The sequence below is a fragment of the Oncorhynchus clarkii genome, unplaced genomic scaffold, assembly GCF_045791955.1.
Source record: "Oncorhynchus clarkii lewisi isolate Uvic-CL-2024 unplaced genomic scaffold, UVic_Ocla_1.0 unplaced_contig_2111_pilon_pilon, whole genome shotgun sequence".
Classification (NCBI taxonomy): domain Eukaryota; kingdom Metazoa; phylum Chordata; class Actinopteri; order Salmoniformes; family Salmonidae; genus Oncorhynchus; species Oncorhynchus clarkii.
Genome location: NW_027260994.1, coordinates 40,001 through 55,783, shown reverse-complemented (window position 1 = coordinate 55,783; position 15,783 = coordinate 40,001). Strand labels below are relative to the sequence as shown.

The following is a 15,783-nucleotide window of genomic DNA, read 5'->3' as shown; positions in this document are numbered from 1 at the left end:
GAAAAGCGGATGGTTTCATCTTTAGAATGCGAGTCGTAGTAGTGCTGGTGGTTCCACCTCATTTAGGCCCAGATTACAACCAGGATCTAGTGTTCTAACTTTGGAACGGAACAGGCCATTTACTTCCAAAGGGGGGAGAGTTAGACTGGAGGGAGAAACCAACAGAAAGATAGGAAGAGATACAGTAGAAAGAAACAACTTATACAGCAGAAAGGGCCGCTGTGGTAGGAGAGTTATGGGGGGATCCTCAAGTGAGACAAAGAGAGAGAGAAACAGAGAAACAGAGAGAGAGAGAGAGAGAGAGATAAACAAAAAGAGAGAGAGAGAAAGAGAGTGGGTCAGACAGAGAGAGAGAGAGGCCCTCGCAGCTGACTAAGACCAGGCTGAGACACTATAGCCCCTCCGTCTTACGAGGCATTTACATACCAACAAGAAGCCTAGACGGCAGACACTAGATAACTAGACAGGCTGCCGGTAAAAAGGTGTGACACGACCAACACACGCCCCCCCCCCCCCCCCCCAGAGACCAGGAACTCCTCTACAACCACCCTGGGACGACAGCAGCACCGCCACCCGAGTGTCATATAACCAAATAACTCATTAATGACTGTGTCTCACAACTCTTGTTTGGTTCCAGAAGGCTAGTCTAGATTCCCCAGTGAATTCCAACATGGCCGAAGCTGGGAAGCTTGTAATTTGGGCTGGTATTTATAGAAGGTTGTGAACCTCGAAGGAACATAGGCAACTCAGCGTAATTACAGCAGCATTCTTGGATACAGAGACAAACATAAGGTTAGGGCTTCCTGTGTGTGTGAGTGTGTGTGTGTTAGTACTGTCCATTTTGAGACGTCGTAGTCACTTTTACATCTAACATGCTATGTCTGGTGCAGTATTTCTCAATGAAAACATGTGGCTTCACTGAAAAATCCCTACTGTTGGCCAATCACCGACGAAGGGGCGTAGCCTTCGGCTACTAACTTCGGCTTGCCTCAAGAATCAATGGCGTGCGCCTGAACAACTGAACAAACCCTCACCGAAGTCTAAAATGAACAAAAACGTCACAAAATGCCGTCACATAATACACACAATACACACACAAACTCTTCTGAATGGTTTCTTTTGGGAAGCCTCGACCCAACCAGCCCTCCAATAGGGAGAGGGGAGGAGTAGGGGACAGCAATTCTGTGCTGAAGGCTTTAGGAGACGCAAAAGACACCCCCACAATGCATTGCAGTTAACCTCTGCCATCCCTCTTTCCTCACCCTTGACCTTTTGCACAGTGACATCACCTGGCCTTTGTGACATAACCGCAGTCCAAAAAACAACAATGCCTTTTGGCATAAACAAAAATAAACAAGGTTCTGTGTCACTGACTGGACCTCCGTTCGTCAACACAAACTACGACAGATTTATTTATTTCTAATCCTGCTTTTCCTTTTGTCATTTACACTCCTTTCCAGTGTTTGGATGTGGGGAGAGACACAGACACACACACACACACACACACACAGACACAGACACACACACACACACACACACACACACACACACACACACACACACACACACACACACACACACACAGACACAGACACACACACACACACAGACACACACACACAGACACACACACACACACAGACACACACACACAGACACACACACACACACACACACACACAGACACACACAGACAGACAGACAGACAGACAGACAGACAGACAGACAGACAGACACACGCACCCAGAGACAGAGAGACAGAGAGACAGACAGACACGTACGCACGCATGCACACACACACCTTAAAATCTTCACCGTAACTAGTGATTAGGCCTAGTCCAACACATCACTGTGACCAGCAACAATAGAAACAATGTTTTCCTCCCAAACATACACTACTTCCATCACAATAATAAAATCCTCCCATCCTGTAGACAGAATAGAATACTCCCACTCTCAGGCAACACTCCCAAGCACGCACGCATGCATACACACCCACACATGCACACACACATTGGTTGGTGCTACAGAGACAGACAGACAGACAGACACACACATTGCATGTGGTTAGTGCTACAGAGACAGACAGACAGACACACACATTGCATGTGGTTGGTGCTACAGAGACATTTGAGAGCTGGCGGGTGGTTCCCCTCTCTGCCCTAGCCAGCCATCCCTCAATCCGTCCGTCTGCCTGTGCCTCTCTCCAGCCTGACGGACGTCCCTCAGACATCCTGTGTGGCCCTTTGGCGTGGCCCAAATTCAGCCAGGTGCCCGGGGATCACATATCACCCATCCAGCTGGGGAGGGAGAGGGTGTGTGATTGGGGCAGAGTGAGGCCAGAGGGGCTGTGGTGGGTAAGAGGGAGCAGGGTTCCAGGAGAAGCGGAACCAAACAACATTCCAAACAAGTCAGCGGCCAAGCATTAGCTAAACATAGGTCAAGTCCCTCACACGTACAGTACAGCACCTCTTTTGTTAATTACAGACCTAAAGGGCGGCAGGCAGTCTAGCGGTTAAGAATGTTGGGACAGTAACCGAAAGGTTTGAATCCCCTAGCCGACGAGGTGAAAATGATGCCGATATGCCCTTGAGCAAGGCGCTTAACCCTAATTGCACCTGTAAGTATCTCTGGATGAGGGCGTCTGCTAAATGACTCAACTGTAATGGAAAATAATAATAATATAAAATGAACAAATGTACAGAAAGACCTGGGTGAAAATGTCATGTAAAATGTTAAAAGCCCAGATGTACTGTTGCTTTTCAACCTTCCACTCTAATCAGCCCAGGGCCTATACTCATACATATTCATTAAGCACCTCAGAGTAGGTGCTGATCTAGGATCGGTTTTGGATCCTAGTGAATATGATTATATCGATGGGGGGGGACCTGATCCTAGATCAGCACTCCTACTCTGAGAGTCTTTATGAATACAGGCCCTGAAGGACTGTTGGTTTTCAACCTTTCCCTTTAATTATCCCTGGTATAGCTTTATCCCTATATTTAGCCGTGTGGTGGCGGACACAATCACTTGGAGCGGGTGTTTGTGTTGAACACGTTATCTGGCCGGGAACAAAAGGAGGCGTGCCGTGTTGCAGGGTAGCTCACGGTCACCGTCGCGCCTCTGGGTTCACTTCCTGTGAGGCAAGCAGGAAGAGGAAGTGATGTAGTTCCCTGGCAAAGAATCAGGGTGGATGGTGTGTGTGGACGACAGAGAACAGAACACACCCGTCCTGCCGGAGATGTGCGTGTGTGTGTGTTCTTTGGTTTTGGGTAGAATACTGTGTCTACATGCATCAACAGAGGAACTGACACAAGACAAAGAACAAACTGCTGCCTCCTCAGGAACTTGAGGCTATAATGCCAAAGCCTAAATTATTTGTGTGTGTGTTGCACAGAAACCAATGAGTGGTGTAAAGGTCGAATGAGAGGTCAAACACTAAATGGAGCCCTACATTGTGACTGGCAGAGAGAGAGAGAGAGAGAGAGAGAGAGAGAGAGAGAGAGAGAGAGAGAGAGAGAGAGAGAGAGAATTACATTGAGAGAGAGAGAGAGAGAATTGCATTGAGAGAGAGAGAGAGAGAGAGAGAGAGAGAGAGAGAGAGAGAGAGAGAGAGAGAGAGAGAGAGAGAATTACATTGAGAGAGAGAGAGGGAGAGGGAGTGAGGGGGGGAGAGAGAGGGAGAGGGAGTGAGGGGGGGAGAGAGAGGGAGAGGGAGTGAGGGGGGGGAGAGAGAGAGGGAGAGGGAGTGAGGGGGGGAGAGAGAGAGGGAGAGGGAGTGAGGGGGGGGGAGAGAGAGAGAAATGCATGACAGTCAGACTGCTCCAAGACGACCCAACACTAACAGAGATTACAGATGCTGCTGCTTCAAGGTTGTTTTTCTGTGCAGGGAACAGTGAAATGTGCCAAAGTTAAACTCTTCTGGGCTTGACCCTCTGTTCAAGCTCTCCACTGAAATGACCCAGCCCCCCATGCCTTCTTCCCCTTTCCCCTCCCAACTCCCTCCTGCCCTGTTATCTCTCTCTCTCTCTCTCTCTCTCTCTCTCTCTCTCTCTCTCTCTCTCTGCTAGCCACCCTCCTATTCCCTCCTTTCCTGTAGCAGGAAGTTCTCACAATCGGTGGCCAATATTCCCTCTTCAAAGCAGAGCAGAGCAGGAGGTAGTTAGGCTTGGTTGAGCCTGCAAGCTGGGATCTTATAGGGGGATTCGCTGTCAACTAGCACCTAGAATCTAGCCAATGAATTTCAAAGGACAACTTCATCACCAATGTAAACAATTTAAAGGGGTGGTGTCAAGAGTCAAGACACGGCATTCAATTGTTATTGGGGGGGTTGCTATTTAAACTGGCAGTTAAGAGGACGAGTTGACGGCAGACGCTACTGTCGATGCCCGTGGCCTGATAACAGTGATTATCAGTGATTAAGTGGGGCCGCCAACTGTGAATCTTAATCAAATCCACAGGTGATCCATTACAGACGTCTTATCAAAGCAAGGCTTCGGTAGGGTCTTTCACAAGGATCTGCACAGTAGCAGGTCGAGACAGGTGATATAATCAAGGCTTCGGTAGGGTCCTTCACAAGGATCTGCACAGTAGCAGGTCGAGACAGGTGATATAATCAAGGCTTCGGTAGGGTCTTTCACAAGGATCTGCACAGTAGCAGGTTGAGACAGGTGATATAATCAAGGCTTCGGTAGGGTCTTTCACAAGGATCTGCACAGTAGCAGGTCGAGACAGGTGATATAATCAAGGCTTCGGTAGGGTCTTTCACAAGGATCTGTACAGTAGCAGGTCGAGACAGGTGATATAATCAAGGCTTCGGTAGGGTCCTTCACAAGGATCTGCACAGTAGCAGGTCGAGACAGGTGATATAATCAAGGCTTCGGTAGGGTCTTTCACAAGGATCTGCACAGTAGCAGGTCGAGACAGATGATATAATCAAGGCTTCGGTAGTGGTTCAATTGCTTTGTAATTCAGTGTTAACCTGAAGCAGCAGTCACCAACTCAATATTCAACTCAATATTAGGAAGGTGTTCCAAATGTTTTGTACACTCAGTGTATATTTTATATAGTCATTATTTGTATCCATAGAGACAGGCAGTGAGAGAACAACTGCAACTGATGCTAGTGAAGTGCATTCAACATGACCTTAAAGCATCTAAATGGGCCTCCTGCAATGTTACAGACAGAATCCTCTGTAATGGGCCTCCTGCAATGTTACAGACAGAATCCTCTGTAATGGGCCTCCTGCAATGTTACAGACAGAATCCTCTGTAATGGGCCTCCTGCAATGTTACAGACAGAATCCTCTGTAATGGGCCTCCTGCAATGTTACAGACAGAATCCTCTGTAATGGGCCTCCTGCAATGTTACAGACAGAACCCTCTGTAATGGGCCTCCTGCAATGTTACAGACAGAATCCTCTGTAATGGGCCTCCTGCAATGTTACAGACAGAATCCTCTGTAATGGGCCTCCTGCAATGTTACAGACAGAATCCTCTGTAATGGGCCTCCTGCAATGTTACAGACAGAATCCTCTGTAATGGGCCTCCTGCAATGTTACAGACAGAATCCTCTGTAATGGGTCTCCTGCAATGTTACAGACAGAATCCTCTGTAATGGGCCTCCTGCAATGTTACAGACAGAATCCTCTGTAATGGGCCTCCTGCAATGTTACAGACAGAATCCTCTGTAATGGGCCTCCTGCAATGTTACAGACAGAATCCTCTGTAATGGGCCTCTTGCAATGTTACAGACAGAATCCTCTGTAATGGGCCTCCTGCAATGTTACAGACAGAATCCTCTGTAATGGGCCTCCTGCAATGTTACAGACAGAATCCTCTGTAATGGGCCTCCTGCAATGTTACAGACAGAATCATCTGTAATGGCAGTTTATACATGTCCTGGCCGTTTCAGTTCTGACTCACAGGCTATTGGCCGGAGTTAGACGTTCATGATGAATGTAAACAGGGTTCAATTGGCCAGCGAACTACAGATTCATAGCGAATTTCAACACATCTTGATACAACTATACTACAGCAAAAACTACAGTCAGAGGAGAAGTGGTGAATCTTTGTGGATATCAAGTTTTGACATTCCTGCGTGAAGACATCTGGTGATCTGGGAGAAGGTCTGGCTGGTAGGTAAGTGAGAGTACCACCATCTGGCTGGCTCCATAGGATACCACACGACACACACCAACTCAGACACACACACACACACACAACTAATGGAGGTGCCCCATGATTCTTTCCGGTCATCCAACACCAAACATGCACACACACACGAGCATACGAGCACACACACACACACACGCACACACACACACACACACACACACACGAGCATGAGCATACACACACACACACACACACACACACACACACACACACACACACACACAGCTGGGCAAGATGGATCATCACAATGCCTGGTCTCTGAGGTCTCTCTCTACCTCTGGTGACAGATTTATGTTTGCTCAGGGCCCTGGTCCAGGATCCGGTGACAAGACCCAGACAACCCATACAACTTATCTGATATGCTTTAGAACTGACCCATGGTCAGATATTATAACACCCTGTGTTCCCGTCACCCACTCATAGCCACCCATTAAACAGATCCCAGAACAGTTTGTGATGAGAACGTCAATAACAAAGCACACCAAGGTCGGAACAGAAATAGGACGGGCTGAAGAGAGACAGAAGGACATATCTATGTTCCTTCATAGAATTGATAGCAACTTTACAATATAAAATGAATGAATCCTTCAGAAACTCTGCCATACTTCCTGCCCTTAGAAATAGTTTGATTTAAGCCTGTTTCATATTCCTCCATTTAAAAACACAACACCCCCACTTGACAACATGCAAATTACAGATAGATAGAGATAGAAAGGAGAGGGAACAGATAGATAGAGATAGAAAGGAGAGGGAACAGATAGATAGAGATATAAAGGAGAGGGAACAGATAGATAGAGATAGAAAGGAGAGGGAACAGATAGAGAGAGATATAAAGGAGAGGGAACAGATAGATTGAGATATAAAGGGGAGGGAACAGATAGATAGAGATATAAAGGAGAGGGAACAGATAGATAGAGATATAAAGGAGAGGGAACAGATAGATAGAGATAGAAAGGAGAGGGAACAGATAGATAGAGATAGAAAGGAGAGGGAACAGATAGAGAGAGATATAAAGGAGAGGGAACAGATAGATTGAGATATAAAGGGGAGGGAACAGATAGATAGAGATATAAAGGAGAGGGAACAGATAGATAGAGATAGAAAGGAGAGGGAACAGATAGATAGAGATAGAAAGGAGAGGGAACAGATAGATAGAAAGGAGAGGGAACAGATAGATAGAGATATAAAGGGGAGGGAAAGAGAGAGGGTGGGAGAGTTTCCCTTTTTGGTCTGTTTGTTACTAATTTCTACTATATCATCTTTCTTTTATGAATTGAGGGGTAGATTGAGAGGCTGGTCTGTGTGTGCCCCACTATTTGACCACGGGGGGCTGCATTCTATACCTTGTGTATTACAGATAAGCAGTCACGCGCGAAATACAGTATGACCAGTAGGAATCAGATAAAAGACATTCACAGCCGAAATACGCTACCACCAAGCTCGCTTTTTATATCACACAGAAGGCTTTCTTCTCCCAAGCGCCACTAGAAAAAATGTCAGCAGACAAGCAAAGGGAACTTGAGTTTGGTAGTCATGGCAAACAAATTGGAAGCACTGTAAGACCAAGGCAGCAACGAATTTAACAAACAGCACAATTTATGCTCAGATACATGTATAATTCAACAGTGTGAATAATCAAACTTTGTTGTCTGTGTGTGTGTATACCAGGCTATTGAAACGTCAGACGTATATAGACATATATAGGCCAACAGACTATGGCTCACTTGCCTAGTCTAAACCTGCGAATAGAACGCAGGCCATGGTCGAATAAACTGTGCGCGTTTATCTTGGAAGTCGGCGTAGGAGCAGTGGAGACTGGAAGAGACTGCTTATCTGACAGCCTGCAGCTAAGCACAACACTCATTTCAGCACAGTTCCTTACAGAGCGGATGAGACCAATGTCAAACAACTTTTCTTTGCAAAAGGAGAAAAAAAAATCCCTTCTAAAATGGTTAAATACAAATTTAATTCAAATCATGGAAAAGTGAGAACAGATCAATCACAATCAAAAACATTATTTTCCAAGTAGGTTTTCTCTGCTCAAAAGCATGGAAATCCCTATTTATTTAAACATTCTGAATAGTAAAACATCGGAGTAAACAAATTAATTGACTTACGAGTTAAAATCATGTTTATTTCTCTACACGGAGACTTCCTCGGGATAAAATCAAATACTCCCGCTGCGCCCAGGCTGGCGAGTCCGCTCAGGTTTACTCCAATGTTAGGGCGAAGCTCGCATATTTTCTGCTTTCCAGCGTAGTTCAACCCAAAACCTCCGCACGAAACAGTGTCTATAGACTCAAACTCTAGACACAATTAGTCCCAAAAGGTCGCTGAACAGTACATAATACAGTAATTCCATGGTTATATTGTCATTTGGCTGAACAGGACGCAATAAAATTCCTCCTCGATCTTATGAAATGACTTCCCTACTGAAACTTCCTATGGGGACCCAAGCGCGAATGTGAATGAACTAGTGTGTGAATAAGATTTTAGGAATGGACAAACGTGGCTCCACCTCTCCGCTCCGGTCTAGGCTACCCTGCCTGCCCACCTGATGATTATCGAGCGGAGCACAGAGGACCCGCTCTACAGCGCTACATACCGTACCGCAGCGGTGGTATAAACACTGTATAAAAAAACTCGAAATATTGTGAGATTTTACACGTAAGGACTTTGTATAGTTTTTCTCTCACTTGCATGTTGTGCGTAAAATGTGGCATAAATCGAATGCAGTTCAGCAGGTGTGAACGAAGTCAATATTACAAAGTTAAAAAAAATTACATTCGTATATACCTATTTTCTATTGCAAGTGCTGGTGACCTATACTTTACTTCCAACTTTAAGTTTATTTTTAATCGAATACATTTGGTTACATTGCTTGCTTATAACGTTGGTATTGACTGTTTTCTGTGCTTCAAACGCGAGAGTGCTCAGTACCTCTCCCGCTCCGCCTTGCTGCAGCCCAACTGCGCCGCCGCTCAGAAGAGAAGCTGTAATTCAGTAGGCGGCCTTTAGCACATCATTAGAGAATACATTCATGGCAGAACCGGGACAATTGCGTGACGCGCCATTGTGGACGGCAACGTTGAATAATTCAGAAGAAACCGTTGCGGTATGCTAATACGGTAGCCTACTTCGGCCAACCCCTACAAACACATCCCTGGGGTCGGGCGAGCAGTGCACGTACACCACGCACAGGTTAGAACCGCAACGACACGTTTATGATCAAAAGTCACGAGACCGGCCTTTCCAAAGATCAAACAAACACTTTTACCACCCCATTCAATAATACAAGTAACACCGAACTGGCTATCCAATCTGTGCGCCTCCAAACCTACTTAGACATATATATCGTATGCTAACATGAAGTACCACATGTTGTCTTATTGTGGATTGATTCTGTCGTATAGTGTATTTTATAGGTAGGGAATAGCCGGGAATGTTTCTAAAAGGTCCAAGACAATTGGCATATTGCAAAAATGACAGGGTCGCTCTATGATGACCACACCATTCCACGTCGGGGAGTGTTGACGTTCACATCTCACAGATATTTTCCAGACTTTAATAGGCTTTTGTAGGAGGGAATTGCTCATTAACCTACTAATTTCTACATGCATGCATGCACAACACACGTCAGGTTTTGTAGTGCTCTCTTGCTCTCTCTCAATTCAAGGGCTTTATTGGCATTATGTTAACATTACCAAAGCAAGTGAAGTAGATAATAAACAAGTGAAATGAACAATCAATAAAAATGTATAATAAACATTAAACTCACAAAAGTTTAAAAACAATAGAGACATTTCAAATGTCATATTAATATATACAGTGTTGTAATAATGTGCAAATTGTTAAAGTGCAAAAGGGAAAATAAATAAACATAAATATGAGTTGTATTTACAATGGTGTTTGTTCTTCACTGGTTGCCCTTTTCTTGTGCCAACAGGTCACACATCTTGCTGCTGTGATGGCACACTATGGTGTTATACCCAATAGATATGGGAGTTTATCAAAATTGGATTTGTTTTCAAATTCTTTGTGGGTCTGTGTAATATGGGGGAAATGTGTCTCTAATATGGCCATACATTTGGCAGGAGGTTAGGAAGTGCAGCTCAGTTTCCACCCACATTTTTTTTCTCTCTCTCTCTCTCTCTCTCTCTCTCTCTCTCTCTCTCTCTCTCTCTCTCTCTCTTTTTTCTCTCTCTCTCGACCTCAAAACATTCTCCAACCACCTCAGCCCTCCCACCCACTAAATCATGTCATCAGCTCCGTCATTGGCTCCGGACAACACTGTGTTATTGCCGTGGTAACGCACATCCAGCATGGCGTTAGTGGGTCCCCTGAGAAAGCAGAAAGAGACAAATGCCTTCCATCCCCATCACACTCTATGTGGGAAGAGAGTTCATGTAATGTTCCAGTTTAATGAGGGGGAAAGAGATGACGAGGAAAATCCTCTGTAAACCAAGTGTGGTTGGATTACCATAGCTGGGGCTGCTAAATGGCCAGTCATAAGTGACTCATGATCTCCCTCTAACCTCTACTGGGAAGAGAACACCCTGAGGTAATACTGAGAGAACTCTAACCTCTAATGGGATGAGAGCACCCTGAGGTAATACTGAGAGAACTCTAACCTCTAATGGGAAGAGAACATAATTTTGCACGCCCAATTTTTCAGTTTTTGATTTGTTAAAAAAGTTAGAAATATCCAATAAATGTTGTTCCACTTCATGATTGTGTCCCACTTGTTGTTGATTCTTCACAAAAAAATACAGTTTTATATCTTTATGTTTGAAGCCTGAAATGTGGCAAAAGGTCGCAAAGTTCAAGGGGGCCGAATACTTTCGCAAGGCACTGTAGTTGAAGTCAGAAGTTTACATACACCTTAGCCAGATACATTTAAACTCAGTATTTCACAATTTCTGACATTTAATCCTAGTAAATATTCCCTGTCTTAGGTAAATTAGGATCACCACTTCATTTTACGAAGGTGAAATGTCAGAATAATTGTAGAGAGAATGATTTATTTCAGCTTTAATTTTTTTCATTACATTCCCAGTGGGTCAGAAGTTTACATACACTCAAATAGTATTTAGTAGCATTGCCTTTAAATGGATTAACTTGGGTCAAATGCTTCCCACAATAAGTTGGGTGAATTTTGGCCCATTCCCCCTGACAGAGCTGGTGTAATTGAGTCAGGTTTGTAGGCCTCCTTGCTCACACACACTTTTTCAGTTCTGCCCACAAATTTTCTATAGGAATGAGGTCAGGGCTTTGTGATGGCCACTCCAATACCTTGACTTGGTTGTCCTTAAGCCTTTTTGCCACAACTTTGGAAGTATGCTTGGGGTCATTGTCCATTTGGAGGACCCATTCGCGACCAAGCTTTAACTTCCTGACTGATGTCTTGAGACGTTGCTTCAATATATCCACATCATTTTTTCCCCTCAATGCTTCACGGTTGGTATGGTGTTCCTCGGCTTGCAAGCCTCCCCCCTTTTCCTCCAAACATAACAATGGTCATTATGGCCAAACAATTGTATTTCTGTTTCGTCAGACCAGAGGACATTTCTTCAAAAAGTACGATCTTTGTCCCCATGTGCAGTGGCAAACCGTAGTCTGGCTTTTTTATGGCGGTTTTGAAGCAGTGGCTTCTTCCTTGCTGAGCGGCCTTTCAGGTTATGTCGATATAGGACTCATTTTACTGTGGATATAGATACTTTTTACCTGTCTCCTCCAGCATCTTCACAAGGTCCTTTGCTGTTGTTCTGTGATTGACTTGCACTTGTCGCACCAAAGTGCGTTCATCTCTAGGAGACAGAACGCGTCTCCTTCCTGAGCGGTATGACACCTGTGTGGTCCCATGGTGTTTATACTTGCATACTATTGTTTCTACAGATGAACGAGGTACCTTCAGGCGTTTGGAAATTGCTCCCAAGGTTGAACCAGACTTGTGGAGGTTTACTTGCGGAGATCTTGGCTGATTTCTTTTGATTTTCTCATGATATCATGCAAAGGGGCACTGAGTTTGAAGGTAGGCCTTGAAATACATCTACAGGTACACCTCCAATTGACTCAAATGATGTATCAGAAGCGTCTAAAGCCATGACATCATTTTCTGGAATTTTCCAAACTGTTTAAAGGCACATTCAACTTAGTGTATGTAAACTTCTGACCCACTGTAATTGTGATACAGTGAATTATAAGTGAAATAATCTGTCTGTAAACAATTGTTGGACAAATAACTTGTGTCATGCACAAAGTAGATGTCCTAACCGACTGCCAAAACTATAGTTTGTTAACAAGAAATGTGTGGAGGGGTTGACAAACGAGTTGTAATGACTCCAGCCTAAGTGTATTTACACTTCTGACTTCAACCTTATTCCAAATTCACACAATGCAGATATGCTGACCAGGATTCAAATGAAGTCATATTTCAGATTGTGTGTGTGTGTGTGTGTGTGTGCGTGTTTATTTGTGTTTGTGTGTTTCTGTTGAGAGGTTTCAGAGATACAGACAGATGCCATCTTTGGGATGTTTTTGTGTGTGTGTGTGTGTGTGTGTGTGTGTGTGTGTGTCACTGACAGATGTCCCCTCTGATAGTTACTGGTTGCTGATGGATCGGAGCAGAAGGAGGATTTGACAGTTGTAGTGAAAACAGGAACCTCTAGAAATAGACAGGCCCTGGGCCGAGGGTCCTGGCTCTGGAGACATAGATTAGAAGAGAACACACACACACACACACACACACACACACACACACACACACACACACACACACACACACACACACACACACACACACACACACACACACACACACACACACACACACACACACAAACACACAATGTGAGGAAGTGCCTCTGTCTTTGTTCTCTATCCTCATCACAACACAGGGAGAGCGATGAGGTTGACTACTTAGCTGCTGAACACACATTTCTAAGGTCAGGTTTAGCCAGCAGTAATCATCTGGTTAATAGTCATTTGTAATGTCAGGTTTAACCAGAAGCAGTTCTCTGGTTAAAAGTCCTTTGTAAAGCCAGGTTTAACCAGAAGTCAGTTTGTGAGATAGAGGGGTGAAATAATAGTTTGTGTGAGACAGAGAGAGCTCTAGGGAGTTACTGTGTGATGATACCTCCTGCTCTAACCTTGTTGTGTTACTGTAAACATAATCTCGGTTACCCAGAGGTAAAATTCTCGGGAATTTCACTTCCCGTTTACACATGGATCTGTCTAAGAGAGATTACTGTAAACCACACGCAAGCACACACACACACACACACACACACACACACACACACACACACACACACACACACACACACACACACACACACACACACACACACACACACACACACCTGCATCTAGATAAGCATCTCTGAACTGTTGAGAAAATATATATAACGGGGAATTTGAAGAGGCATTCCAGGACTCATGTTTGTACATTTCCTGTGTGTGTATGTGTCTTTGTGTGTGTGTGTGTGTGTGTATGTGTCTTTGTGTGTGTGTGTGTGTGTGTTGTCCTGTATATACTGGGATAAGTAGAGACACAAGAGGTGCTGAACCAGCTTGTTTATTGGCACCTTGTGACCTTGTGGACTATTTAATGCATAAATGACTGTATTTAGGCTGTACTCAGGACAGTTCAGATCACTCAAGTATGGACGTGATTTACTTGTCACTAAAGAACTCCATGAGTTATGGCGTTCTAATGAAGTTCCACCCTTTCCTATAACTCTTCTGACCTAAATATGCCCTCGTCCTATTCCCTGTACGCCACACTATGTTTAACCAGCCCTGGGGGTGCCATTTAGGCTCTGTTCAAAATAAATGCACTAAATAGGGACTAGGGTGTCATTTGGGGCGTAACCTATGTGTTTCAATGGCATGTTTTATCACCGAGTTCTAGACTTAGTTACAGCTTTATACTCACTGTTGAATCTGTTACAAATGACCCATTTGGAGCCGACTCCACTGCACCTTAGAGACAGTTGTACGCCTGCTGTTTGTGTTCAGCTGACTGTAAATCGTTTCTTCTGTGCTCCACTGACATCTAAAAGGAGTGAAATAATCACACTGTTTTCCTCTCAAAGCAGTACCATGTGTGGCCCTGGTCTGGCACAGCCCAACGGTGAGAGGAGGTATTCTTAGACAGCGCTAATGTGTAAATGCTAAAGCAAACAGTCTGCTAGTTACACAGTCCATACACCCACACAAGCATGCACACACACATACACATGTACGAACACACACACACACACACACACATATCATATATGTCTCCAGGTTTTGTCACGTTGCTATGCGCAGTGATGGCGTGGGGTAAATGGGCCTCTCGCGGTTCAGAACACGGACATCACATTCCCCAGCATTGACACGCAGCCTCACACACGTCTCCCCGTCCTTTTCTTTCTGCCCTCGCATTCCTTCCTGATGAAAAGGAAAACAGAAAGGTCCGTAGTGTCGTGGTGGATGACGGGGGAGGTTCAAGCGGTGAACTTTAGACCCGTGCGGCTCACTGTTCAGGGATCACTGACACTCAGAAAACTGATAAGAAACCAGGGGAAAACTCCTACTGTGTATTGTGTGAAATACCACATGGACATAAAGGACTCGTTTGACAGTCACAGTTTAAACCAAGTCATGGACTAAACAAAACACTTTGTTAATGGGGATTCTACTGAGAACGTTTATAGAAACACAGGACTAGAATCTAGGTTCGGGAAAACAGCCCTTGAAGATTAAAATGATGGTGGTTGGGATGTAAATACTACTGTAGGGTGTTAGAAAGGGTTTTTACTTGGAGCCAAAAGGGTTCTACCTGGAACCACAAAGGGTTCTTCAAAGGGTTCTCCTATGAGGACAGCCGAATAAGCCTTTTATGTTCTACATAGCACATTTTATGTTCTACATAGCACATTTTTTTCTAAGAGTGTTATGGTAGTCCTTGAAATATCCTCTGATCAAGCCGTCGACACACACACACACACACACACACACACACACACACACACACACACACACACACACACACACACACACACACACACACACACACACACACACACACATACACACACACACCGGGGGCCTCCAGATCATAGCTCATATCTTTCTCATTAATCATGCGTGGACGATGGAGATTAGGGATGGTTAGCTTTAGAGAGGGAAAGAGGGAGAGGGGGAGACAAAAGAGAAGAGAGAGGAGTGGGGGGAGAGAGAAAGAAGTGATGGTAAACAAGGAAAGAGGGGAAAGAGAATGGGAGTGTAAGATGGACAGTGATAACGTGGAGAGAGAGGAAGAGACAGATTGTGTGTCAGAGGAAGGGTGGTGTGATATGGAGAGATAAGGAAAACACCAGTTGAATCAACGTTGAACCAATGTGGAACTGACGTTGAATTGATGTCTGTGCCCAGTGGGTGGAGAAGGGGTGAGAGGAAAAGCTTTGTCTCATTTCAGGTTCATATCTGGATCATCTGGGTTCTGAGTCTGACACTCAGTCTGACCTACAGATAGATGCCTTCCTCGTCAAATACATCACGATAACGTAATATTTACATGATTTATAAGTTATACGTAACATTTGATTTTACATACCCACTT

The 15,783-nt window shown here is 44.6% G+C and overlaps 1 protein-coding gene across 1 annotated transcript in view; it reads right to left on the bottom strand.

The window, feature by feature from the left end:
• The window catches only part of LOC139402964 (rho GTPase-activating protein 7-like), a 40,070-nt gene extending 31,428 nt beyond the window's left edge, over nucleotides 1-8,642 (bottom strand). The window contains exon 1 of the mRNA XM_071146779.1: nucleotides 8,294-8,642. Within this exon, the coding sequence (XP_071002880.1) occupies nucleotides 8,294-8,306 (13 nt within the window). The 5' untranslated portion in view covers nucleotides 8,307-8,642. The remainder of the gene's footprint in view (nucleotides 1-8,293) is intronic.
• Nucleotides 8,643-15,783: the final 7,141 nt, after the last annotated feature.